The sequence below is a fragment of the Pseudopipra pipra genome, chromosome 7 (assembly GCF_036250125.1).
Source record: "Pseudopipra pipra isolate bDixPip1 chromosome 7, bDixPip1.hap1, whole genome shotgun sequence".
NCBI classification, from domain to species: domain Eukaryota; kingdom Metazoa; phylum Chordata; class Aves; order Passeriformes; family Pipridae; genus Pseudopipra; species Pseudopipra pipra.
The window spans coordinates 24,778,164-24,804,203 of NC_087555.1; the positions used below are offsets into that span (position 1 = coordinate 24,778,164).

General features: G+C 48.0%; 1 protein-coding gene across 2 annotated transcripts in view; it reads right to left on the minus strand.

The window, feature by feature from the left end:
* The window catches only part of IGFBP2 (insulin like growth factor binding protein 2), a 61,797-nt gene extending 39,328 nt beyond the window's left edge, over positions 1-22,469 (minus strand). Inside the window, exon 1 of one of the 2 annotated variants that reach the window (XM_064661261.1) lies at positions 21,889-22,469. In XM_064661261.1, the coding sequence (XP_064517331.1) occupies positions 21,889-22,288 (400 nt within the window). In that variant the 5' untranslated portion in view covers positions 22,289-22,469. Of the gene's footprint in view, positions 1-2,256; positions 2,288-21,888 lie in introns of those variants that run through there. The other variant, XM_064661262.1, reaches the window with a different exon arrangement.
* Positions 22,470-26,040: the final 3,571 nt, after the last annotated feature.

Here is a 26,040-nt window from a genome sequence, read left to right on the forward strand (position 1 = left end):
ATTACCAAATGCTTCACCTTCACAGTGGAAGTCCCTCATTACAACACAGACATGAGAAACACAGGTAAAAGTCTGCTTCAAACCTGTGCTCTCCAAGTGCAAAAACACCTCTCCCACATACTCCTCCAATTCACCTCGGACACACGTTAACACTTCTGATCCTGTTAGCTCAAGAGAGGTGGTGAAAGCACACATGCACACGCATGCTCACCAGGCAGCTCATTAAATCTAATTAGACAGTCTTCCACAGGGAATTTTGAAATGCATATCCAGCAATTACTGTACACTGCTCTTTCCTCAACCCTCTGGATGGGTGATTATTCACCACATGAAAAATAAAAATTAATATGAAACTTTAGAGAGCTGCCATATGTGCACATTAGCAGAGGTGCACTGTAATTTAATCAGTCTTTCTGCTTAGAGACAAATATGGAGGCAGCCACACAGGGAAAAAAGAACACTCAAGCCTCAGATTTGGATCCAAATGTCTCCAAGAAACTGACAATACAAAATACCGTAAGTTTTTCCCAGTAACTTTATCAAAAATTCACCCTGCTGACATTCTGGTGTGTAAGGCATGGAGCCATGTGTGCACAAGACCACCAGCAATCATGAAGACAACTAAGTCAAAGTACAAAGGACTGAATTTTGAAGGACTCAAGGAAAATGGAATAATCACCTTCATGTGCTTCCAGAAAAGCAAATTTGTGGTTTCAGACCTGATATATCATGTAGGGGATATTTGAGGGCTGAGCACTGAAGTGGAGACTCTCATGCACTGCCCAAAATGTTCCCCATTCCCAGCTCTGCCAATACTGCCAGCTCCAGGGACATTCCCTGTATTCAGGGCACTCTTTTACAGCTTCTGCTTTACTGCATCAATTCACAAAATCCCTCACCTGCCTTTTTAGACAGGGGAAGCTTCCTCTGAATTCACTTTCACAGTAGAGTAGCTAAATCATATTAAACATGCCAACTCAATACAGACCATCACTCCTTCTAGTTTGCCTTCTTACTTGCAGGGAGAATGCTGCTCACTTTGAACTAGTAACTTTTCAATTCCCAATAAATGTCTCCCATTAAAACTTCTGTAGATAAAACTAATCCAGACTACATACACATCATTAATTCTTGAGAGTCCCTGAGCATCCAGACTCAGCAGCTTCTCATCGTGTCTAATCCAGCAAATCCTAGATGAGTTTGGTAAATTCTGGTTTCCTTGTCGATGTGAAAACACCCCAACAGATCTGATCAGGAAACGCCAACAGCATCGCTCCACTGCAGCAGCCTGTGGGGGGTATTCAGGAGACAAAATAAGCATCTGTTGTGGAGGCCATCATTTCTTTAAGTTATGTTCTTTGTTAGGGTGATTGCTCACCTAGAACAGCTCTTCTGAAAGCAAAGAAAGGCTGTCCATTGAAACCATTTATACAATCACAAAAATATTAAAAAATATTTCTTTTGCATTGCAGGGGTCAAAGTCTGGTCTCTCCATATCCAGATCTGAACAACCAAACCCAAGCCACACACCACCACTCAGGACACACAGCTGCTACATTCCTCTGATCCCAGCAGCAGTAGGAACTAGTTTCACCTTCAGACCTGCTTCCTTTCAGATGAGCTTTACAAATGTTTTTAACACAGGGGTCACAAACAACTTTAAACAGACATGATCCACTCAAAGTTGAAGAGCATTTTACACTTCAAACCCTAGCATACAGCATGGAGTCATTCAGTTGGCCATGCCATATCCCACTCCTACTAAGGGTGATGCTGAGCTTCTTAGGACAGTTTTGCATCAGCACAAGGTCTTGGATCAGAGACCTCAGACTTCAGCTGATGTTTCTCTTTTCCCTTGCTGTATCATGAGTGCTCTGCTCCTGCTCTCCTTGTCCTCACAAGCAGGAAGTCGCAGTCTGACCATGCTCAGGGAGCAGCTATACTTGATGTCAACCACAGAGCCATCAGCCTTGGGGCGAGCACAGCCTTTCTGCCATGGTGCAATGAGATCGTCTCAAATCCAGCCACATCAATGCACAGGGACATTTCAGTGCACACAGGGGGTACTGTGTGTCTATCTGGGCATGTGAACTTGTAATTTCACATCAGACACTCTGAAGACAGGAGCACAGATACAAAAGCACAAAACCCACATACCATGACCGTGTAACAAAGAAAGTTCCCTAATCCTTCTCAGATACACTTTGGGTCAAATCCAGCTGCAGGCAAGGATGATGGGGAAAGGCTCCCACTGACCTTCTGGGAGTTGCATATGATCTTCATGTAGATGCACTCACACAGGGCACAGCCAGTTAAGCACAGGGCTGGCGCTCTTCAGTGAATTTGCAAGCTTGGCTAGTGAAGCCAAAGGGTTTCCAATTTCAATAAAGCAAACCACTCCCAGTTTTTTCACCCTTGCTCTGTCGAGTCTTAAAGACACAAAAAAACCTCCCCAAACCCCCAAACAAAATAAAACAAACAAAAAAACCAAAACCAACCACACACACACACACAAAAAAAAAAGGCCAACCAAAAAAACAGACCAAAACAAAAAAAACAGGAACAAAACCACAGATGCACACAAAAAAACCTCCCAAAGTAGGAAAAATTATGGAATACAGAGGACTAATACAACCATCACTCATATGGATGACAATATTCATAGCATTTGCCTATTTGCCTTTGTTTTTCTTGCTCATTAAGTATCTTAGATTCCTACTGTTGACAGTAAGAATTGCAAGTCCTAAAATCTACAGGATGACAAATATCCAGCTAGGGTTAGTGCACATGGCTGCACTGACTGAGCTGTTCAAATTTTATGATTATTCCAGTGGTACAATTTTGTCAGAGACACTACAGTTTCAATTTACAAAACATCAGAAATTAACTGTGAGCTGCAGCATATAGAGAATAGCTAACTGTCAAAACAAGACAAAAAACCCCAAAAGCATTTTCACCAGTAAGATCTTTTCAGTACTTAAAAAAACAAACACCCCACAAAAACAAATAAACAAAGAAAAACAAAAACCAAACAGTTTTCCATAATTTTTCTGACCCTAAATTAGATGACTTCTTGTTGTGGCTCATGATCAAAACCAGCAGTAACATATTTTCAATCTTTTTTTCCATTTTGGTCTGAAACCTATGAATTGTAGCAAGGACTTTTAATAAAAGGAGAACCTGTATAAATTGAGATACAATGCAACAAAATGCTTAGCTGTATTACAGAGCTGGGCTCTGCTCTGTAAAATGGTGTTTCAGCAAGAAAAATAAAAGAAAAGATAATAAGACATTTATTCTGACTACTGGAAAATACAGATGTTAGTCCTAGATCATATCCTGTTCAAAACAAAAGCTATGGGAGGGGAAAAATTTTTTTAAAGTATTGGAGTCACTACAGCTTTTTCACAGAGACAGAGAGAAGCAACTTGAATATAAATAAGTGTCCAAAATAGGTCAGCACTCTTTTCTTGGCCACTGAAGTCTGATACTTTTCACTTGAGGTTATCCTGGACATTGGTGGCACACACACTGCAGGGACAGAGGCAGCTCTGAGCTTGGTGTGAGTCCCAGAGCCCAAGCACAGCCCTGCAGTGACAGGCTGGGGCTCACACACCGAGCACCACCATGCCTGCTCCGGGCAATGGGCACACACTTTGTGGCAGTACCTGCACGGGTTTGCTATCCAACCTCACTCCCGTTCTAGGAGTGTTTTGAAATTCTGTGTGTGTACAGATAGTTCTCAGCTTATCAAACAAGAAGCATAAGAGACAGGAGGTTTTCCACAGCCCCTACACGAAGACCCACCAGCTCCATGCACTCAGCCCCAAGCATCCCAGCCACAGCCTGGCGGGAAGCAACTCTCTGGGCCAAGGCAGGACTTGGCCCTGCACAACCCAGCTCTTGGTGGGTGGGCAAAGCCATTGCCTTCCCACCAAAGGTTACAGTCCCTTAAACCAGAGGAGAGAGCAGTTTTAGACCCAAAAATCAGGCCATGAGGTGCAGAGTATGTACCTCAGCTGCTCTGCCGCTGCTTCCATGGGAGAGGCTGGTAGGAGCATCAGGCTGCAGGAGAGCCACAGGTTTTCTCTCTGTCTCTTTTTTTTTTTTTGTAAAGGAAAAAAGTGAACAAGTTATTTCTCCAGCACCCAGAGGCAAGCCTGCCACTCCAGCCTCGGCAGCATTCCTGCCTAGCTCGGCTTGTTTACCACCAATAAAAAGCCCATTAGTTGCACAATGTGCCTGTTAAAAATAACTCAAAAAAAATCATCACTGGCAAATTAGTAAGACATCAGAACACGCAGATACCTCAGCATGGTGTTATGGAAACCACAGAGGAGTCAGACTTCCCTCAGGAGTTTTTCCCATGGAAGCAGAGTCCAAAGATTTCTCTCCCTTTGAGTGGACCCCTCTAACTTGAAGGGCTCAGGACCAAAATGTAGCAGTCACCCAGTCAACCAATGCAGGGTTTTTGATCAAGTGACTTCCAGAGAAACTAAATTCACGAGGGTCAAATGCTATGGGTTTGTGCTAATGAGAGCACAAGGTCTGCCTCACACAGGGGCAGCCAGAGGAGGAGACTGTCATGCCCTGAGGCATCCCCAAAACTTCATACCCCTGCCCAGATACAGCAGCAGCAACAGGTGCTGACTCAGCACACCTCGTCCCTGGCCATCAAGGACCCTGCTTGAAAAGCATCACTGGTGTAAAACCAAAAGGAGGCATGGGGTGAATCATAAGCTGCCCTGCTTTAGGGACTGGTCACTCATCACCAGTCTCCCGTGGGCACTGCTGGCACAAAGAGAAAGAACTACATCTCCAGTACATATTTTAACATAACTGCTGAGCAAAAAATAACCAGTTCCCAGCCCATCCCTCACCATTTAGTGTCCCAAACACAAGGTCTGTCCTTGCTACCTGCCATGCACAACATTGCTCTCCAGCTAAGAAGCCTACAGCAGCACAGCTCAGACCTTGCAGACAGGGCTTATTATGCCTCTTCTGACCAGTGCCTCCAAATTTGTGCAATTCAGGGGTCACTCCAAGGCTAACCCCAGGGTTCACACAGGCAGTACAAAGAGTCCCACATGCCTCCTCAAGCACCCAGAACACCCGACACAAGGGGAAAGGTAGAGTAAGGACAGGAAGGCACTGCCCTGTGGGTTGCAAGCAGAAGAACTGAGGGTTTTTACAATACTGTCCCTCTCTGCAAACCCCTCTAAATGCTGAGCAATCCCAGGAGCTGCTCTAAACTCAAGAGCAATATTGCTTTTCCTCTCTTGTCTGGTCAACTTACATGGAGACTGCCCCAAATCCCCAGCATCACCACCATCACCAGCACTGACTCTTTAGGGAAAACCTGAAGATACTACTTTGCATTTTGCAGTTGTGAAAAAGGATAAGGATTTCCTTCTGCTGACAAGAGGATAAAAGGGGATTTCAAAAACACTTGCAAATATCCAAAGTGATGAATTACCTTTTCACAAGAGAACACTTTCTCTTCCCATGCCCACACTGGAGAGCAAATGTATTTTTCAGATAATGCACTCGATCCTCCAGATTTGTGTGAATGAAAACAGGGTCACGAGCAGGTGAGCAAGCACTGAGCTAAAGCCTGGATGAAAATAGAATCTCTGAATATAAGAAGCAAAAACATCCATCAGCACAGAGGTTCCATAGTACCTGCGTTACTTCTGTGACTAAGAATTCTCCTACAGAGCCCTGAACACTGAAAATTCCCAGGAAAGATCTAAATGCCACATCAGAAACACTCACCATCTCCAGACTGGAGGACAACAGCTGGAAAAGCCACACTGACTTACATCCAGGGGAAGAAGAGCTCCTCTCAACTCAGGAAGGAGAAACGAACAGGCAAACCCACTCTCACCTAACACATTAATACAGGTGGGACTTGATGAAGACAATAGAGGAATAAGAACTACAACAAAATTAGTAGCCAGTGTTTTAGGTGGGATGATGAAGATGCTCAGTGATCAACTGTGATCACCTTCAGCTGGAAATGGGTGAGAACCACTCCCTTCACAGGGTCTGTGTTTCTGAAACCTGCATTATGATTTTAAAGCTATGCTCAGGAAAAGCTTTCCCACTGCCAACAAGCCCCTCGACAATGACTAAATAAGTAACAGCAGCAAGGTTATTCTAAGAAAGAGCTTAACCTATTAATGTCCCTAGCAGATACATTTTTTAACAAACAGCAAAGGAGGGTGCTTAAAATCAGACGCAAACCATGATGGCCAGTGACCCACTCCATGCTCATCCCTGCTACATCTACTGCATCCAAAACAATTTTGGAGGAGAGGGTAGGAGAGGTGACTCTACTGCAGCAGATTTCACACCAGATAAGAGTATGGCATTGTCTGTGCCCTGCTGCTGCCAGGCAGCATGCCAGCACAAACAGCGTGCAGGTGCTCCAGCTGCTTTGACAGCATCACAGCCGTATCCTCGGGATGGATCCAGACTGTGATCTGCCAACCAAGCCACACGCACATCCCTGGTGTCAATGGCCATGGAAACCGAGCTTCACTTTGACCCTGCTAGGCTGGTTTTGGGTGCAGGGCCAGCACAAGGAGGTATGTGGGGGTGCAAGCCCCAGGAGCCTGCAATAAAGGAGATTTGTGTGGCTGGCAAGTGTGAGGTCTCCTGGGAACAGCCCTTTTACTGGGCTCCAGATGCTGTGGAGTGATTGCTTATATGAAGGCGGGGGAGGCCTCTTTACTGTTTCTCATTTCCTCTTTTTTTGCTCCCCCCCCCCCATTTCCTGGTTTTGTTCAGAAGCACAAGAGAGTCATTCATCATTTTTCTTCCAGCACAAGGAGTGCTCTCACCTCCCCCTCACCCCTAAATCCCTCCCCACCAGGAAAGGGCAAGCGTTCTCCAGCCAAAAAGGCTCGCAGCAGGGAAGGCAAAGCTCCCCAGCTTCTGCAAGCAGCTCCAGCACAAAGGGCCACATTCTCAGCTGGGTTCAGTGGGTGCCAGCCCCCAAAGGATGAAGGCCAGAACTCAACGGCAGCAGAAATGCTAAGTCAGAAAACGGATATCAGCAGAGGAGGAGAGCGATTTGCACCGGTCTGAATTAAGAGAAATGCAAAGCAGAGAGGAATTTGCATGCTGAGGAGAAAGACAGCACTCCAGGTAACCAGAGAAAAAGAGGGAAAGGTCCACATATGTCTCAGCCTGCGTGCCATGATGGTCACTCAATTCACCAAAATTTGGGAAAACTTTCCTGCGGATTTTGCCCCACATCCACTGGAAACTGGATGGGCACTGGTCCAAGTGCAGTTCAGGCACTGGATTTGCATCATGCTACGTGACAGCAAGCACCAGCCCCAGGTTTGGGATGGGCTCGCAGGAAAGCCCTGATCAGCTTGCAGGAGGGAAGAAAGGGGGTGGCTACAGATGCAGACATTTAACCCATCCAGAAGGCCAAAAACCCCGGAAAACTTCATTACAGAGCTTTGCTCCAAAGTCCACTTGGGTCCACAGTCACACTGCTCTCTCCACAGCTTCTTGATGGCCTCTCCTTGCCCCACCTTGGAGGGAGAGTGCCAGGACAAAAACACCTCAGTACAGCTGCAACAGAGAAGGCAATCTCTCTGCAAATTCCCTTGAGAAAGAGAGCAAGTAGGAAAGTAGGAAAACTCCAAAGTCTTGCACGTTTTTATAAAGCAACGGTGCGTTTTCATGAAAAGCAGGACAGTGCAAACACCTGGGGTCTGTTTGGGGCCATTTGGTTTGGCTGATGACCTGGAAAAAAAGGAACTAAAACTGGACATATAGAAAACATTCCAGGTTTTGGTTTTGTTTGGGTTTAATCACAGCAGTAACAGCAACCAAGTCAGAAAGGCTGGCTTATGTTCAAACCCAAGGGTTCTTTTTGGTTCTTTTAGAGGGAAAAGAAATAGAAGATTGCGGTCAGTACTGGGGCCAGTTGGGTGGAGGGGAGCCTGCATGCCAGCAGCTCCACCAAGGAGGTATGTTTATGGTCCAATTTCAGCAAAAACTGAAAGCCACCAAGAGCCTGGCCATTTGGGACTAAAGTCTTCCACACCCACTGAGCCAGAGATCCTGCTCAGCTCCTGCAGTTGCTGCTCGGGAGGTTCATCAAGCCAAGCGGGATCACTGTGCTCCTCCAGGCTCTCCCCCAAACACCATCAGCTGCGTACACCAACTGAAATGTCAGCATTTGGCAGAGCCCAAGAGTTACAGTGCAGGAGCCCAGACAGCTTATGTTCATCTGTCAGGCAAAGGAAGAGTTTGGGGTGACTTTTCACACATCCTGGGTCAGTGGGTAAACTGGTGACACATTCTTTCGCACTGCTCTTGAGAGTGTGGATGTTCATTCCCTCTGCTTTCTTCAAAGGTGCTCAAGTGGTGAACTTTTTTAGCTGCTGGTCTCCCTAAATATCTTTGCAAGATTGTTCTGAGGTTCCTTTGTGTTCCCATGGAGAAATGCCAGTATTTCAAAGTTACCAGAATAAAACCTTAGATTTGGCTTTTTTTTTTTTTTCGTGGTTTGGCAGCCAAACCAAAATTATCAGTCCCAAGCAGGAACCAACATGTGCACTCCATCATACTCCAAACCCAGAGTGTGTCACCTCCACAGCTCCCAGACATGCTCATGCAGAGCTCTGCCCTAACCCTCCCACCCCAGCAGGATATCCCCTGACGGCTCCTCTCTCTGGATCAATGGCAAGTTTCAGCAGGTCTTCACTGAGCCAGACAGGTCAAAATGATCCTTCTAGCACCCTGCTAAAAATATGCAAAGTAAATATGAGAGCAGGCAAGGGGAGAGAAGGTGAGGCTGGCAGAAATGCAGCAAGAGAATACAAGAAGAAAGAGAATGCAGAACTTTATAGCAGGAAAATAATAAACTTGTTGACCAAAAAAATAAAGCAATGGGAAAAATGTACAGGGCTCTAGGGAAAAAACAGCAGCAAAGGAAGAAGGCAAGAGGGACTGGGATGAACATGCCAGTCTGAATGCACATGATCAGCAAGGGTATAACGATGCATATTTTCTTCTCAGCACTAAGGAGATACCAGAAGGCCCACAAAAGCCTTTGCAAGTTAAGACCAAGCTCTTGACTTCTCCCAGGTGCAGCAGCTGCTGGATCATTCCTTACCCATCAGGCTCTCATCCTAAAAAAACCCAGACTTCTTCTATTGCAAAGAGTATTTTTAAAAAATCAAAAAATCCTGGGGAATTTTGCACTGGAGCCTTTTTAGTATTTTCCCCACCCTGGCATCTTTAAACTAGGCAACACATAGCATCATTGTTTTTTTTTTAGTGCTCATCAGTGGAGGAAATAGCAAGCTATTCAGTCTAAGAAACTTTCCTAAGACACAGTCCCATTACTGAGTCTTCCAGGACCAAAAGATAAGCATGCCCAAGAACAACACATCCAGAGAACCTGCCTCAGTTTCCCAGACTTCCAGGTGGAGCTTTTACAGTGCAGCAGAGGCCAAACAGCCAGTCTGTGCCTGGGGGCAGCAGAACCACAGTGGGGGGGAGGGATGGGATTAATTACATGAATAACAAAAAGCCGGATGCCAGCCCCCACCCCACACAGCTCAGCGGGAATGGAGAAGGGAAGCGAGCAGCTCAAAACCCAGAGGAGCTCCCAAATGAGGCCAGGCTTACCCTATTCCAGCTACAAACCTGCATCTTGGCCTTCACAAGGGCCAGGAAAAGCCCTGCGCATTTTCTTTAGAAAGGAGCACAACAGTGAAAAGCCCCCAGTTGGAGAGTTTTCCTTTCAGCCTGACCTGGACCGTCCTATGCATCCGCCACGGGGGCACGGCCACCGGGAGCCAGCTCGCCCGCTCGGGGAAGAGAAAGGGAAGTTAATTTTCACAGCCAAAAGAAAATAGGGAGTTCTTTTCAGATGGCAGGAGTGTAACCGTGACATTTAGTCACTTACTATTTCTTCTTCCCGAGTACGTCTCTCCACAGGAAAGCCCCTGGACAAAAGTACCTCCAGACAGCATTGTAACACGTTTGCTCAAACTTCGGTGTCTAAACCCACTCCTGCGGTCCCTGCTTTGGCTCCTTGGGAAACTGGGGGGAGACTCTGGGGGGAAACTGGGGAGATTCAGCCTCGCTCACTCTGTGCCTTGGCTACCTTAAATCAGATGCATGTCTCTATCTGGGAAAAGGGCAAACCTGCAACCCAGCTGAACATAGCAGAGCCCCACTCTATCCACGACACGGCAGCCAGGACAGGATGGCAGAACTGGCCTGCACCGGCAGGGCTCAGGGCATAGGGGAACCGACGCCACTTCTCTGGCTCTGAAATACAGCTATTCAGCATCGCCAGGATGGGGAAGTCCCATTTGCTCCACTTTTAGATGCAATGGTGGGTGACCCTACCCGATGGCGTCGGAGCTGGCACCTAGCCGAGCTCCCCAGATCCACCTCGGGCGCAGTATCTGATCTGCAATCTCCTAATCCCTGTCAGGCTTTGACTACATGCCCTCCAGGCACCATGCATGCTTCCACAGCTGGAGAAAGGAGAGCAGCCCAGCTGAAGGCTACTCCAGTACAAGGCAGGTTGTGCACCTCGCACAAGCAAGCCCCAGGTACTGGCGGCAGACATTCCGCGGACACCGCTCAGACTGCGACTTCAGGGATTTCCAAAGCTCAGCCAGTCTGCCCCTGCTCACAGAGGTTACCTTCGTCACTCTGTGACTGCACTAACTGCAGTCTTGCATTGCAGGCTCTTTCTGCCACATAGCCTGAAGTCCCACCCATCCACAGCTCTTTCTTGGACAAAATTTTGGTAACTTCCCCCATTTAAAAGGTTTTATAAATTCAGTGAAAGTCCACTGCTTCAACAGAAGAGTTGCAATAGCTTAATGCAGCCTGTACAAAGATTCTCAGAATGTGCTTTGTATGGCAGTGGGCAGCCCATAGTGGGGTGTAAATGTTCCCACAGGAGCATTCACACACTCAACACTAAGCTTGATGTCAGTCTTTAACATGGCTGATGATGACAGGAGATAAACAAGATGCATAATTTAACTGCCAAAAATGCCATGTCATCACAGGATGCCATGGAAGGAATGTGCATTCCGAACATAGGCAGGGAAAAGCAAAAGAGAAGAACTGGGAAAAAAAAAAAAACTACAACAAACCACAGACTCAGTTAAATGTTTATGGGGGCCACTGTATTTCAGTCTCAAGCAGTTTTGAGGTCAGCTGAAACGGTTTAGTTCTGCTAGGGCATATCAGCTCCAGGGGACACAATACTTCCAACAATGACAACCTGGAGGCTGAGCTCTCCTAGCATGTAACTCAAGATAAAACCACATCTGGGCAGGGCTGTGCTTCCACTGGGCACAACCGAAGTGATGGGACCTCCCTTCTCACCACGGCTCTTGCTCCAGGACACACAAGGTGGCAGGAAATCAGAACAGGTAGCTGACTGGATTTGTAGGAGCAACCCCAGATTGGTCTTGTGCATGGAGTTCTTCCTATCCCAAAGCCTCAAGACACAGCAGTGATGTACACAGGCAATGATTTGCTTGCCTTCCCCAGCACTTGAAGCCCCACTGCTGGAATTCAGCTCTCCCAACATAGAAGCAGCAGCCGGCAAACCAGGCTGTGCTTTGGAAATCCCTTAAATCATGGGCTGAGTGGTATCGGCAGCATTATGGATTTCCATAGCACTGTTCCCACCTCACAAGGCTCATTCCACACTCTTTTCAAAATTCCCAATTTGTGCACTGCTGGCTACCACCTAAGGCAGGATTACGGGTGTCATGGACCTTTGGCCAGGTTGGTCTACTGCCCAGTCATATCTCCACTGCCCAAGCATTTTCAGCGTGTTCTGAATTTGCAAAGGTCAGTTTCAGCATGTGCAGGAGCAACTTAATGGCCAGGAGTTAACATAACAAATCCTTGAAACCAGCCTGATAAAAAGAATAAACAGAAAAATGGAGGACAGCAGCAACTGAAATCCGTAACAAACATTACTAGAAAGACCAAAGCTTTCCAGCCATCTGAGATTAGAAGAATCTATGTCTGCATTTTCATTTCTTACTCTTTTTATAGGGTACATTTTGTTAATGCTGAAAACTCTGTGTTTCGGCCCTTTGTCAGCTGAGCTGGCCTTAGTCCCTGCAAGACGAGGGTCACAATTCTCAACAGAGCTGAGCAACAACCAAGCCACTCTGTGTGATGGGACCTGCAGGAACTTTACCTCCTCACTGGTCATCTTTCTCAGGTTGAACTCATTTAACCCAAAACAAGGGGGGAAAAAAAGTCAAGTCCAGTTCACAAAGGTGGGGCTGAGCAGAAAGGAGGGGTTAGACTCAAAAAGAGAATCCCTGTCCAAACACAAGTATCTGAATCAATACGCATAAAGCAAACACTGGAACTACCAGCAAGCAGTGTGCATTTTGCACACCTGCCCCTTATCAGCAGGCAAACCTCAAGACAACATCAGCACTTCTAAAAAGGGATTAAAATAAAAGCCCACTGAGTCCGTGGACAACCTTTGTTTAAAAGCCATCTGAGAGGTGGTAAATTTCTCCAGGCTGACTCCCCACAAACGTAAGCAAGGGAAAGTTATCAGCTCTGGGCTCCCAAAATATTTACTCAATCTAACATTACTCTGAGTACACTCAATCAAACCTTTCCAAAGTCCTATGCTGTCATTTTTATGGCATACCCTTGACCAAAATTCAAGTGCAGAGCACTTTTTCCCAAGGGTATTTCCAAGCACTTCACTACCATAAAAGCAAATGTCCCTGCAAGGTAAGAAACCCATTCTAATGGGTAGAGGAGACTAAAGGTCTGCAGCCTCCACTGTGCAACATCCAGGGGTCAGATTTGAACACTGCATCAAACTGAAACTGTGGGAGTAATTAAGAAGCCTAGATGAACAGCTTGAGATGAGCAGGGAACAACAAGCTGAGAGAGGACTCCCTCATGGGGCAGGCTGGGGTGCTTAAGTGGCTGCAATTGATCTAAAACTTGAGTTTCGATCTCATCTAGCCAAAAGCCACAGCTTGGGAAGCATGTCTGGTGGAGGATGTCGGTATACTCTGTGTGTTTCCTCACAAAGGCTTGGGATACCAGTTCTTATTTTTAGTACTATTTTCATTTCTTCATGTAATGAGTTCAGTGTTTCAGACAGCCCTGGAGGAGCAGGAAGGACAAGTCCCATAATAAAACTAATTAATTCATGTGGAATTTCTAGCCATTATTGTGAAAGTGGACAAATTCCTCACTTCTGAAAAGCTGCCAATGTGGCCATTAATCTGGCTGTGGTCACAAGCAGGATTCCTGTGGCCTCCTGCAACACCCAACCGGCCCCCAGGACAGAGGCTGCAGAAACCAAAGTGGATGTTATTATTTCCTCACACCAACTCCCACAGCCCGAGTTTTACTAGACAAGATAGTTACCTCAGAGGGCTCCATGCCAAATTCCTCCCAGTGCCCCTAGACCAAGAATCAACCAAATCCCTCAATAATGCACAAGAATTAATGGAATCTGTCTCACTCCCTGCAAGCTGAGGGTGACAGGGTCTGTGGGGTCTGGCAAGGAAAAAAAGCAGAGAATAAACTTATTTTAGTTACTAAAATCAACAACAAAATGACTCAGAATTCCCACAGGGAGATGACCTGTTGTGCCAGAAGGCACCATTTTGCCATAGTCTCACTTTTTTCTCCCAATTCTGGCGTGCTCTTTAAATTCAGTGATGGATTGGTGGGCCAGCCTCTAAATAGTATCTCTATTGTTGACCCAGCATCCAGTCCCAGGAATGGCAATATTCCCTGAACACCGCCAGAAACACAGATCTGCCCCAAATGCTCTCTATAATGGACCATCTATAACAACCTGGATTTCTAACAAGCATGGCACAAGCCATGGAGGCAGTCCCGTTCACTGTGGCCAAAGGAAGAGGTACCCAACAATGGCCAACCATTGCTCTTTCCCTCCTCATCCCAGCAAGCACTGCTGAGAGATGGATGTCAGCTACCCACCCTTTTCTACTTAGAAAACAGCAAGAAGAAAACATGGAAGGGTTTCAGACAATCTCCTCACCAAGCCAAGAGAAATTCATTAGCTTGGACTGTGTCTTCTACAACTAGTCAGAAGAGCTAAGAACAGATTGCTCTGAAAAGCAATATCTTATAGGGAAATCTTGCTGTAGTTTCAATCAAAAATACTGGGTGAAGCTTCATGAATTTCCATGACATTATAGGACTACAGGACTCTCCCATAGATGTTGTCATGCAAGTGACTGCAATGCACTGTGTGTCACTGTTGTAGGCATCCTGCATCACCTAGTTACAAGGACAAGCTGCAAGGAGGCACAAAAACTCCTCTCTAAAATATTCTCCAGTCAGTAAGGTGTTGAAAATGTTATTAATTTCAAGGGCAGAGCATTAGAAATCCCCCCATCCTACCTGAGCTGATTTATCTGCAGAAAATTGTAAGAAAAAGCAGGGATTTCAACACAGCCCAATTCCCACCAGTGCTTTGTGTCACTCTCAATTACAGTCCAGAATGAAATACCAAGAAATCGTTCCTCACAGCCGGCAGAATTAATGGGATCTTTGACTACAGAGAGCACCAGGCAGTGAACTTGTTCCCTTACCAGCCAAGAGGCACAGTGCAGCTTTCTTCAGAATAAAAGCTGCAATGTCAAAGAATAGTTTAAGGCTTATAAGTGACCTGATGTTTCCCAGTATTTCAGTCCATAAGAAAGGTACGTGATTAAACAATTTATTTCTACCATAAGCTGATGTAGCAGGAGACTTTATCTTCCCACTGGTATGATGGTTAATGACATGTGGAGAAAAACACTGAGCAGAAATCAATCAATAATGCAGTTACAAAAAGCTGTAAATGCTGGGCTGCAGCAAAGTTTCAATAACTGAGCACTAACCCCTATCTCTTAAGCCTTTGCCTAGGATAGCCACTGCATCACCTGTTCTGGTAATTAGGTGTCAACTTGCCATTTAATGAGGTCACACTTGGCCAGTTTGTGAATGAGAAACACCCCCCATCTTGCTGGCAGTGACTTCTGAAAGTAGGCAAAGATGTTTCAGTCAGACTCAGTCTGCTGAAGGTAGTTTGTGGAAATAATAATACTACATTTGCAATCTGATAAATTGGCAGAAAACTCATCCTTCCAGAAAAGTGAAGACTTGGTTGGGTTAACTCCCTGTCATGGCTCAGCTGGGTTCCAAACAAAATCCAAGACCTGTACAACAGAGCATGAGGATGTGTACCAGGACAGGGAGGGAGTGGGGCATGACTGCCATGATATCAGCTCAGCAACCAAGAATAATCTACACAGTATGTCAAGACCACCAGCAAGGATTTTTCCTTCTCTCACGAGTCCACACCAGGACCATGCACCATGGTTAGCCTCCAAATCCCACAACATATGAGGCACACAAGGCACCACATTGGTGCACTGGTGCACATGTGTAACACAGCTCCCTCCCACGGGAAGACGTGGGGAACTAACGCTGGAAAACCTGCCCCTTTTGGCAGATGGAAACAGCGAGGACAAGTTGGAAAGCCAAGCCCACTGTGTTCAATGTCTATTCCTAAAGGACACCCTCATATGGGCACTGATTCAAGCAGCACATCCCCAAGGGACAGCTGGGATGAAGACAGGTGGAAGCGATAGTGGGAGCATATGCAATGGCAATGGCTTTGCATCTCTCTAACAGAAAGGGCCTGCTAAGCAGTCACAGGATCACAGCAACATATTTCACCCTGATTCAGTGAAAGAAAACAGGAATATGTATGCCTGGAAACTCAGTACACCCCCCAGCTCAGCCCTCCTTCTGGAACAGAAATGCTTTACAAAGTATCTTTACGTTCTACCTTGGCCTTCCTCTTACTCTGTCTGCCTAAAGCAAACGATCCTCCCTGAAAGAATCGCAGTCCCAGCAGGGAAGGCAGATTTGACCATGCTCAGAAAGCTGGAATTGTCCAATTCAAGTAGAAATGCAAAAAATCCACCAGGGAAACTACTCCTCCTCCTAGCTCCTTAGAGAAGAACATGTGACCAGGAAAAGCAGGTACTGGAGTGCTGCTGGCTGCTGGGATGAAACCCTGCCTTCACAAATCCAGTTGTGTTTGTGGGTAACAGCGACAGCTGCCCATCGGGCAGATAAATTAGCCCCAGCTGATACTGCAGCCAGGTCTAGTACAGAGCCATACACAAAGACACCTCTCACATTCCAGTTTTCACTGTTTTGCCTTCTGAATTGTTTATCTCGGCTCAATTCCTGGATGTGGATAAAACAAACGACATGGACTTTCTCACAGACAGGGCTTCTTGCTGTTCCCTTGACAAATACCATACTCAGTGAGTATGAGCCTGAAATCCAGAGGAAAGGAAACAACTGCAAAGGGCAAGAAGGAAACAGATCATTTGCCAAGGGACAGCACGAAAACACATTTCTGCTTTGGGTCAGAGCCTTGAAATCTTCCCAGGCTTCCCTCTCCCTCCAAAACACCATTTTCACACCAGCATCACTCCCACCATGGCAAACACCAGTGGGACTGAGGCAGAGGGTAGCATTATTTTCAAGAAGCTGCTTCACAAAGGTGTTATTTATTGTCTTAAAAGGTGATAGGGCCCAACCAGGTTAGCTCTTGACCAGACACAGCTACCACAAAGGAGCATGGAGACCTGGTCCACCTACTGGCAAAGCCCCAGAGACAGCAAGGACAGATGAGTTGTGTGGTTTTCTCATTCACTTATCATCCTCACAGCTGTTACTAATTGCATTTCACTTTTAATAATTTCTTCCAAGGCAAGGAGCTCTGCAGGCATTCAGCTTATCCTGGGCAGAGACACTATAGTGGCTATGGACATATTAACAAACTGCTGTGGATTTGGTTCTTGCAGTTGGCTTCTCTGGTGTCTGGTAATGCCCAAGCTTGCATAAGCCAGACTGAACACCTGGCTGCTGCACTTGTAACTAAACTCCCTCTTACTCCTGTGCTTCTGTCTCAAAAGGCATCTAGCATAGGATGAGGGGGATGGACAATCCCAGCCTGGCTCTCCTCTACCCCTGGCCCACTTTTTAGCAACACAGTGCCTTCAGGGCCATCCACTGCTGCACTGGATCCACCAACTTGATTGACAGGGTCAGAAGTTGTGGGGGCAGAAGGACAGATACACACATGCACATGCAGATCATGACGGAGGCTTCATTTCTTTATTAAATCAGGAGAAAAGCAGAAGTCTTCCTGGCAATTCAGTGGACATGAAAAACGCATTCATAGCATTACTGGCATGGTTTTCAAGTTGCTGTTAAAATTCCACTTACATTATGCTACCTTCAACCTCAGAGTCTTCTGTGTTTTGGAGCAATACATTAAACTTGTCTTTTAGCAGCTGCATGCCAAGGGGAAATGAAGGTTTTGACATTTGACCCGTAAGGAAGGATGTGTGGCATTTGGAGCTACCCAAATAAGGATTTTAGTTAGATGCTAAAAGAAGCTGTGCTTTTAACAGTTAACTATTTTGACACTGTTTTTGTATCATGGGATTTCAAAGTGGAGTCCCTGATCAGGTGAATAAGGCAACCTCAGCCCTCCAAGTTCAAGTTTGCTTGCAGTTACATTCTTTGCACAGCTCTCTTTCCCTTTGGAAAGGTTACTTTTCACTGGCATGGACTAAAAAAAACACATTTGTTTCAATAAATAAGTGAGATTCCAAAGCAGGACTCAATAGCTAGCAGTGAGTTCTGAGGCAGACCCCACTGAATTAGTACAAGTATCCCAACAACAAAATAAACAGTACTACAAACACAACTGAACTGCACTGTCAGAGGGGAAAAAAATTCCCTGAACTGGTCAGCTTTGAACAGTGGCTCAAAAGCTTTTTTTCAGAGTGGAACAAGTTTTATTCCTAGGATCTTTTCTCCATTAGGAGAAGATAGATGTTCTTCAGCTATTCTCATAACTTGGGCAAGAATATTTAGGACATCTGCTGACATCATTAAGATCTGCCCTGCTTCACCCCTTAGCATAAGTTCCCATGTTAGAGCAGCACTTGTCACCCTGCTGGGCACCCTGCTGCACCTTGAGCCAGTTTTCTGGATGTTTTCTGGATGTTTTCTGGAGCTGGCTTGCTGCAGGACTAGCTTCTGAACCAGCTTATTCTGACAGAAGGTGAGAGCTGAATCCAGCAGAAGGACATGGCATCTGAGAGCTGGAAAACACCACACAAGCTCCTGATTCCAGTTCATCATGGATAAAACAGAAGGCAGCATCCCCACTCTTCGGCTGAGACTGGAGAGGCTGAAAGACCTAATGGTACCTAAAATGACTCTGAAAGCACATGGTGTCTCCAGGACCCATTTGGTCCTAGGTCACCCTAGACGTGTTTGAATAGAAGATGGCTATAGCGATTGGGACGTTACCTGTCAGGACACAGACTGCTAACACGATGAAAAGACAGCTGTTACGCTGCTCCCTGTGTCCTGAAGGACCTCGGGCACATCATTTAGTTCATCTGCAAAACAGCCTGATAATCTGGCTGAGGTGCTGGAGAATAAACACACTCAAGACTGGCACGATCTCTGCGAGCTTTGCGTGCACAGTAACAGCCCTCTGTCCCCAGGTCAGGCGGTTCCAGTCAGCAGCAGTATGTCAATTTGTTACACCATGACCTGAAACAAACTGTGAAGGAGTGTGGTGCAGTGGCGTATGAGAGTATTTGAGAGGCCCTGATCCCAGGAGATGCTGAGCCTCTGTCTCACTCCCACCACTAGTGGGAGTGGATGCACTCGCCTCCCCAGGGGAGGGGGTAGAAGTTCTCAGACTGATTTCCACAGACTGCTGCTATTTTGTTCCAACATTCCCAACATCTCCAAAATACCCAAAGCCTCTTGTGCAATGAACAACATCCCCAGCTTCCTAGCTACATGGTGGTTTATGTTACTTTCCGCCTACAACCATTTCAGGATTGGCTTTACAGACCTAAGTGGAAGACTAAACAATGCTGGAGCCATAGCAGGAGAATTTGCAGAGTTTTATTCCTTGTTTCATTTGGGCAATCCTTCTGCCTCTCATCAGAGACAAAAAAACTTGCCAACCTCTTAATTTAGGAATAGCACGAGCTCTGCATTCCAGTCCTGAATCAGCCAAAGGAGCCTTTTCAAGCTGGAAAGGGGAAAAAGAGTAAATACCTTTAAGCATATTAAAAAAAAAAAAAAAGGGCACCACAAAACAAACCACACCAAAAAAACCTCAACACCTGCCTTTTGCAGGCAAAAACCTGCTCTTGGGGCACTCTTGAAAGTGGCTTAACATCAGCATTTGAAAGCAAGTTCCAGTCCCTGCTCTTTTGGGTGCCAGAGTGCTTTCCCTGTCACTGCTTAAAACGAAAAGCAAACTCACAGTCCCACCTATACATTTAGCAAGCACAATGCAGATGGGAGCAACGATGTGAGTCTGAAGAGTATCAAGTGAAACTGGCAGGTTCTGATTTTGTTTTTGTTATGGGTTTGGTTATTTTGGTTTGGTTGGGTTGTTTTTTTTTCCTAATGGCTACAACAACCTGTTAAAAGTTTTGTAATCTGAAGAGAGCAAAACCTTTTCTGGATGTCCAAGCTCCTTTGCCAAGACATGCTCAACTGTGAATATTCCAGCTGCATGTTTCACATCACGCTGGTTAGGGATGTGCCAGTATTTTTATTAGTCACCCCCTATGGATATTACAGAGCACTGCATACATTAAAGTGTTCTTAAACTGTGCTGTTTATGTCTGTGTGTATTACACACAGAGATACGGCCAAATAAATCACACCAATTGTAAAGGAATAAAGATAATAAAATCAAGCAAAATACCATGTGAAGTTAACATAATTCTTCAGTGAAGTCCATTAAAAAAAAAAGGCAGCATTGACTCAGAAAATCACCTCTCAGCCCATCAGTGCAATGCCCTCCACCCCCCCCAACTTCTTGTAAAAGCATAAGCCTGGAAGTCAGTGCCAGATTCCTTAAATCGAAATGCCCTTGGCTTCTTCGAGAGTGTAAAATTCATTCCCTTGACACTCATATTCCATAGTCAAGGAATATTTCACATCAACGTGTTCTCCAGACTCCTGGTTCTCCACAGCCCTTCACAGCTGGGCAAAGGAGCAGGGATAGGAGTCAGGACCGAAGCAGTCACAGCCTGGGTGCATGAAGCAGCAGGTTGCAACGTGCAAAGTTTTCCCTGATGCTGGTTTGTTTTCACTTGCCTCTCTCCATCTCTCCTCCTTGAGCAGAGCAGTGTGAGCAAGTACCCGAAGTAGTGTGCACAGGTACCCGGCTACAATCCCATCCTCACAGGAAGGGAAGCTAAGAGGTACAGCCCGGTTCAGAGCACTTTTAAATAAAGCCTCAAGAGGGGAGGGAGGGAATTTAAAGTCGTGCTGCTGAACTAGTTATGCAAACAGGGTCAGAGCCTCAGTCATAGCTAGGGGAGCAAAACCAGCAAGGAGGCAGAAGTCAAAGAGGGGTGATTACAAAGGAGAAAGTGCTGGTTTCTATTTCCAGCCTTGATTTGTCAATTTTCAACATCTCACGGAAAGGGAAAGAGCTTGCAGCTGATCGCAAGGGAAGTAGGCATTAATACAACCAAGCTCTGCTGTATCGGCAACCCCAGGAGCGCTTCCTCCCACAGCAATCACAGCAACAGGTCAGGAGCCTGTTGGTGCCCTGTCCCCAGGGCTGTGTCCTTGGAAGACGCTTCTCTTCTCCCTGCACCCAGTGCCTGGACCAGGGAGGGCCTGAGGGCACCAGGACCCCCATGGGAGCTGGCAGAGCACACCTCAGCTCCAAGGTGGGCTCTGCTGGGAGGGTAGCCATAAGGAACGGGTTTCTCACACAGCAGGGCTCCCGCAGTCCCTCAGCCACCCCCTTCCCACCAGGTAGCACATGGTCCTCCGACTCTGCCTCTTCTCGCATCTTTGGGCATCCATCACCCTTCAGGGGGATTTTAGTCCTCCACTAAACTCAAATCTGAACGTCCACTTTCCTCTGCTCTCCAAAGGACTCCTCTGCCCCTCAGTTGCATCTCCCCAGATTTCACCCTTATCTGTCCCCATGGTTTTTTTTCACTAGAAGACCCCAACATCCAGCCTGCCCCCCAGAGCAGTCCCTGCATCCCCACTCCGTTACAACTGACCCCTAGCGTTCCGGTCCCCTGACAAGGAAACCTCTCTAACCCTCGGGGTAACTGCACCCCCAAATAGCTCATTTTCCCCACACCCCCAGGAACGCACTCATGCTTCATCCCCCCTCAGCGCCCTTCTCATTCCTGCCCCCTTTGTTCTTCTCTAGGCTCTCTCGCTCCTCTCCTGCAGGGATTCCCCTTCCCTGCCCTCGTGCGGGGTCTCTCTTCCCCAGGAGGACCCCCTTTAGGTCACCCTTTAGGATTCCTTTGTCCCCCGGACCTTTCGGCGCCCCGCCGCCCCGGCGCTGCCCCCGGCACTCGGTCCCGAGTGCGCGGTGCCCAGCGCCCCATACCCGGTGCTCGGTGCACTGTCCCCAGTACCCAGTACCCCGTGCACTGTCCCCAGTGTCCGGAGCCCGATGCACGATGCACTGTCCCCAGTGCCCGGTGCACGATGTACTGTCTCCAGTGCCTGGTACTCGGTGCACGATGCACTATCCCCAGCACCCGGAGCCCGGTTCCCGATGCACTGTTCCCAGTGCCCGGAGCCCGGTGCTCGATACACTGTCCCCAGTGCCTGAAGCTCGGAGGGTGGTCCCCACCCAGCCCCAGGTCCCCGGTGGCCGGAGCGCAGTGCCGAGCGCTCTGTGCCCCGTGCCCGGTGCGCTGCTCTGGGCGCGCCGTGCCGGACCCGCGGTGCCCGGGGCCGGGCACTGCTCACCTGCGGGGCGCTCGGCGCTGGCGCCGTACTCGGCCGTGTCGCGGCGGCGGGCGCAGGTGCCCTGTCCCTGCACCAGGGCTTGCAGGGGCAGCTCGGCGCCGGGGTCGGGGTAGCAGCGCAAGCCGGCGGCGCAGCGCGGCGTGTACACGCCGCACGCCTCGGCCTCCAGGCGGGCGCACACCGGGCAGCAGCCGCAGCCCGGCTCCCGCACCAGCTCGGGGCAGGGCGGGCGGGCGGCCGGGGGGCAGGCGGCCAGGCGCTCCGCCGTGCAGGGCGGGCAGCGGAACAGCACCTCGGGCAGCGCCGGCCCCGCCAGCGCCAGCGCCGCCGCCGCCGCCGCCAGCAGCAGCCGGGGCCAGGCGGCCCGCGCCGCGCCGCGACCGACCCCGCCGAGCGCCATGGCGGGACTGACGGGTGGCGGGGCCGGCAGGTGGACGCGCCGCTCGGCCCCCCGGAGGGGCGGCGCGGGGCGGAGAGCAGCGGAACCGGGCGGCACGGCCCGGCACAGCAGGGCACGGCACAGCACGGCTCGGCTCGGCTAGGCTCGACTCGGCTAGGCTCGGCTGGGCTGGGCTCGGCTCGGCTCGGCACGTCTCTGCTCGACTCGGCTCGGCGCGGAGCGGGGCTGAACGGGGCCGAGCGCGCCGCGGCGCCGCCGGGTCCTAGAGCCGCCCCCGCGCCCGCCCCCCTTCCCCCGCGGGGGTCGGGGCTGCCCCTCCCGGAGGGGAGGGGGGATCAGACCCACAGTGGGCTGGGAGCTGCCACACAGCAGATTGGGGTTGACCCAAAGAGGAAATGGGGAGTTGGGGAGTCTGACCAACACGAGGCGAGGGCCTGCGGCAGTGGAGACAAGGTCTCCCCACGGGGGGTGTGGATCTGCCTCGCAATGATGTTGGGGTCTGCCTCGCTGAATACAGTGGGGCCAAGCACAGAGGGAATCAAAAATGCCCCACAGAGACATCGAGTACATGGGGGGATGGAGATCCCACTCCACAAGGGGGCTGGGGTCGTGCCCAGTGCTGGGAGAGGGGAACTCCACATCCCCAGAGAGACATGAGAGGGTAACCAGGGGGTAGGCAAGGTCCCACTCTCACCCCACTGCCCCAGAAGTGCCAGGCCTAGCATGAGCAGCCTCATTTCAGCCCAGGTCCCACCATAGGGATGGGGGCCAAAACCTGGGCTCAGGGGCAGTCCTGACATCCAGTCACCCACCAAACGTTGGGCCTAGGAGCCTGCTCCATGGGAGCAGGACCCTGAGGTTGGGTAAGACCCCTTGGAGATCCAGGGCTCCATGTCCATAGGGCTGCCCACAGGGCATTTCACCCACTGATCAAAGCTGCCTGCAGCCGACTCAGCACCTCTCCTGTGGCACTGCCCCATGAGGATGCCCAAAAGCTTCGGTACAACCAGAGGCACAGAGATAGAGCTCTCCAGGCTTTGGGATTTTGGTGTGGAACACCCATTTCAAACCCTGTCACTCCTCTCCCTGCTGCCTGACCATCACAGCTACGCCGAGGATTTTAAGTACAAGGGATATTACATAGAGGTGGCTTTTTTCCCTAATTAAAAAATACTAACAATAAAGCCAAGAGAATGTTAATGAAGCTGGAAAATTTGGTTAATCTCTTTGTGGGGTGTATGGTTAAAGTCAGGCACTGAGCTTAGCAGCCTGAGTTCCCTCAGCCACGGGAATGTCAGCTTTGGGGCAATTAAAGTTAAAATTTGCTGCTGTAATTTTTTGTTGTTCTGGTTTTGGTTTTTTTTCAAGTTAAGAAAAATGCAAAATGCAGCTGTTGACTCCTCATGCGACACAACTTTCAGCACAGGATTACTCACGGCTTTGGAGTTATACAACAACATGTTTGTTTGTGGCATCCATGAGTGCAGGATGTGATAACGGACTGCAGCATTCAGCATGCTCTGTGAAATCCCTGTGATACATCCTGGGACCGAGTATGCAGTCCCATCCCGGTCTCTGGGTCCTTCCAAACAATAACTCAGGTTTTACAAGAGTTTAATCAAGCATGGTGCTTTTCTCTGGCTGCCCATCATGCTGCAGATACATCACCATAGAGGAGCTACCCATTTGCTTTACTTTTTAAAACACAGTATTGCTTTTCTGCACCTAGCTTAAGCTGGGCACTGATTTTAACCATGCCTATTTCACTTTGGAAAGAATCCAGTTAGTTTTGGGGTCCCCGTGGCAGCGGCACTCATTGCTCGAAGCCAACAAAAATGTTCCCTTGAAATTACAAAGAAATAACAAAGAAGTTTTTATTCCCCTTCACATTAAAAAATCTATTTTATGTTACAGAACCCAAATTTTAGCCTGAGTGACTCAAGGAAGTCTCCAAGAAGACAAAAATAAATAAATAAATAAATAAATAAATAAATAAGAAAGAAAAAAAGAAAAAAGCTCAGTACAGAATTTGCAATCTCACAGTGGAAAATGGGATGCACAGGCCTGCACACCAGCAGCCCCTCAAAAGCCTCCCTTTAAAACAGACTTGCTAGCGGATGTTCAGTGGATAATGGAGCAAATTGTTTTCAGTGCACACTCACAACTTCTCGGGGATAGCGGGAAGGAGTCTCAGTACCTTTTTATGATCTGCTGTTGACTTCACTAATGACTCACATTTGGTTCCAATGAGATATTTTTATATGACTAATGAATCTATATTTGGAGGCGTAAGAGGGTTTGGCTAATTATCTGTTGCAGTCAGTTAAATATTCCAAGTATTTGAAGTAGGTTTTCTTCCAGTGACAAATGTTATGCCCTCACGGTCTGTCTTCTGGTGCTTTAAAAGCAGCCCAGCACTTTGACTCGTACCAAGCTGACATCTGGGTTTCTGCGTGCGTAAGCACAAGAGATGGCCTGAACTTAATTATACAGCAAACCAATCCTGCATTTTTTAGGTGGCCAATAGGTCAGTCCCCAAGGGGCGATTTAAACCCGATTTTTCAACACGCACTTGATGCTTGCAGTGGCCCATTTTGCTGGGGGGCATTTACTGGGGTGCCAGTAATAACTCCTGGCAGGGGCAAATTCCTTATAAGCACCATTGTGTAGGCTGCTTGTGCACAAATCATTTTTCCACAGGGAGGGCTCGAAATCTGATGAGAGGAAGGTAGAGAGGAGGGGGAGGGAAGGGGCTCTGTCGGCTCAGCTGCCTGAATTGCAGGAGGACATTAAACATAATGATCCTGTAGGGAAAGAAACCGTACGCAGCTCAGATGTGGGAACGAGCCAGGGTTTCCTGTTCATATGCCTCCTTAGTAGGTGCTTGGGCTGTTCTCCTTCTTTTATCGCCGTCATTTTCTTTGTCAGCCATCGGTGCAGATACAATGGATCAGATGTTCCTCCTGCCACTGCTGCTGCAGCCTTGAGCTGGGAGACCTCTCTGTGCTGCTCTCCAACTCCAGCAGAACAATAAAGAAGATTTTACAGCTGTTGTGGGGATGGGGGGAGGTGGGGAGGCAGAGGGAAAACAGCTTGAGTGCCCGTGGCCAGCTATAATTTCTCCAGTGGGTCTTTGCTGACAGTTTTAGGATTAACAAGTGAGCTCTGTTCCCAGGCATTTACCCCTCTGGATAAGCTGGCCTGTTTGTTCTCAAGGGTTTATTTTACCCTACAAAATATGGCATTGCCAAACAGATGTAGGCTTGTTCCTAGAAAGGCAAGTTATAGCTGAAGCTGCATCTCACAGAGGCTTTAGCCCTTGGAATTGTTTGGAAATGCTACAGTATTCCTCCGACCCTTTTCAGGGCAGTTTTTTCCCACAGACGTGCTGGTTGATTCCTTTATGGCTCTGTCCTTTGTCAAGGATGAATTAGGAAAAATAAACTCACAAACAAAAAGTGGAGGCCCAGCACGGAGATCCTCTTGCTCCCAATGATTAAGAAGTATTTTACAGCTCTGAGTGTGTAGAGGGAGAAAACAAAGTGCCCTTCTGCCTTTTTCTTTCCCTTAATTTTGCTTCAGGGCTAATGGGGGACGGGGGGAGGGAGGAGAAAGAAAGAAAAAAAAAGAGTCAAGAAGATTAAAACAGTCATTATTTTTGAAGTCCTTCTTTTCGATAAACTGACACAAAGTGCTTTATGGTGAGTGCTGGAGGAACTCTCCCGTGTCCTAGAGCTGGCATGGTGAGGGGC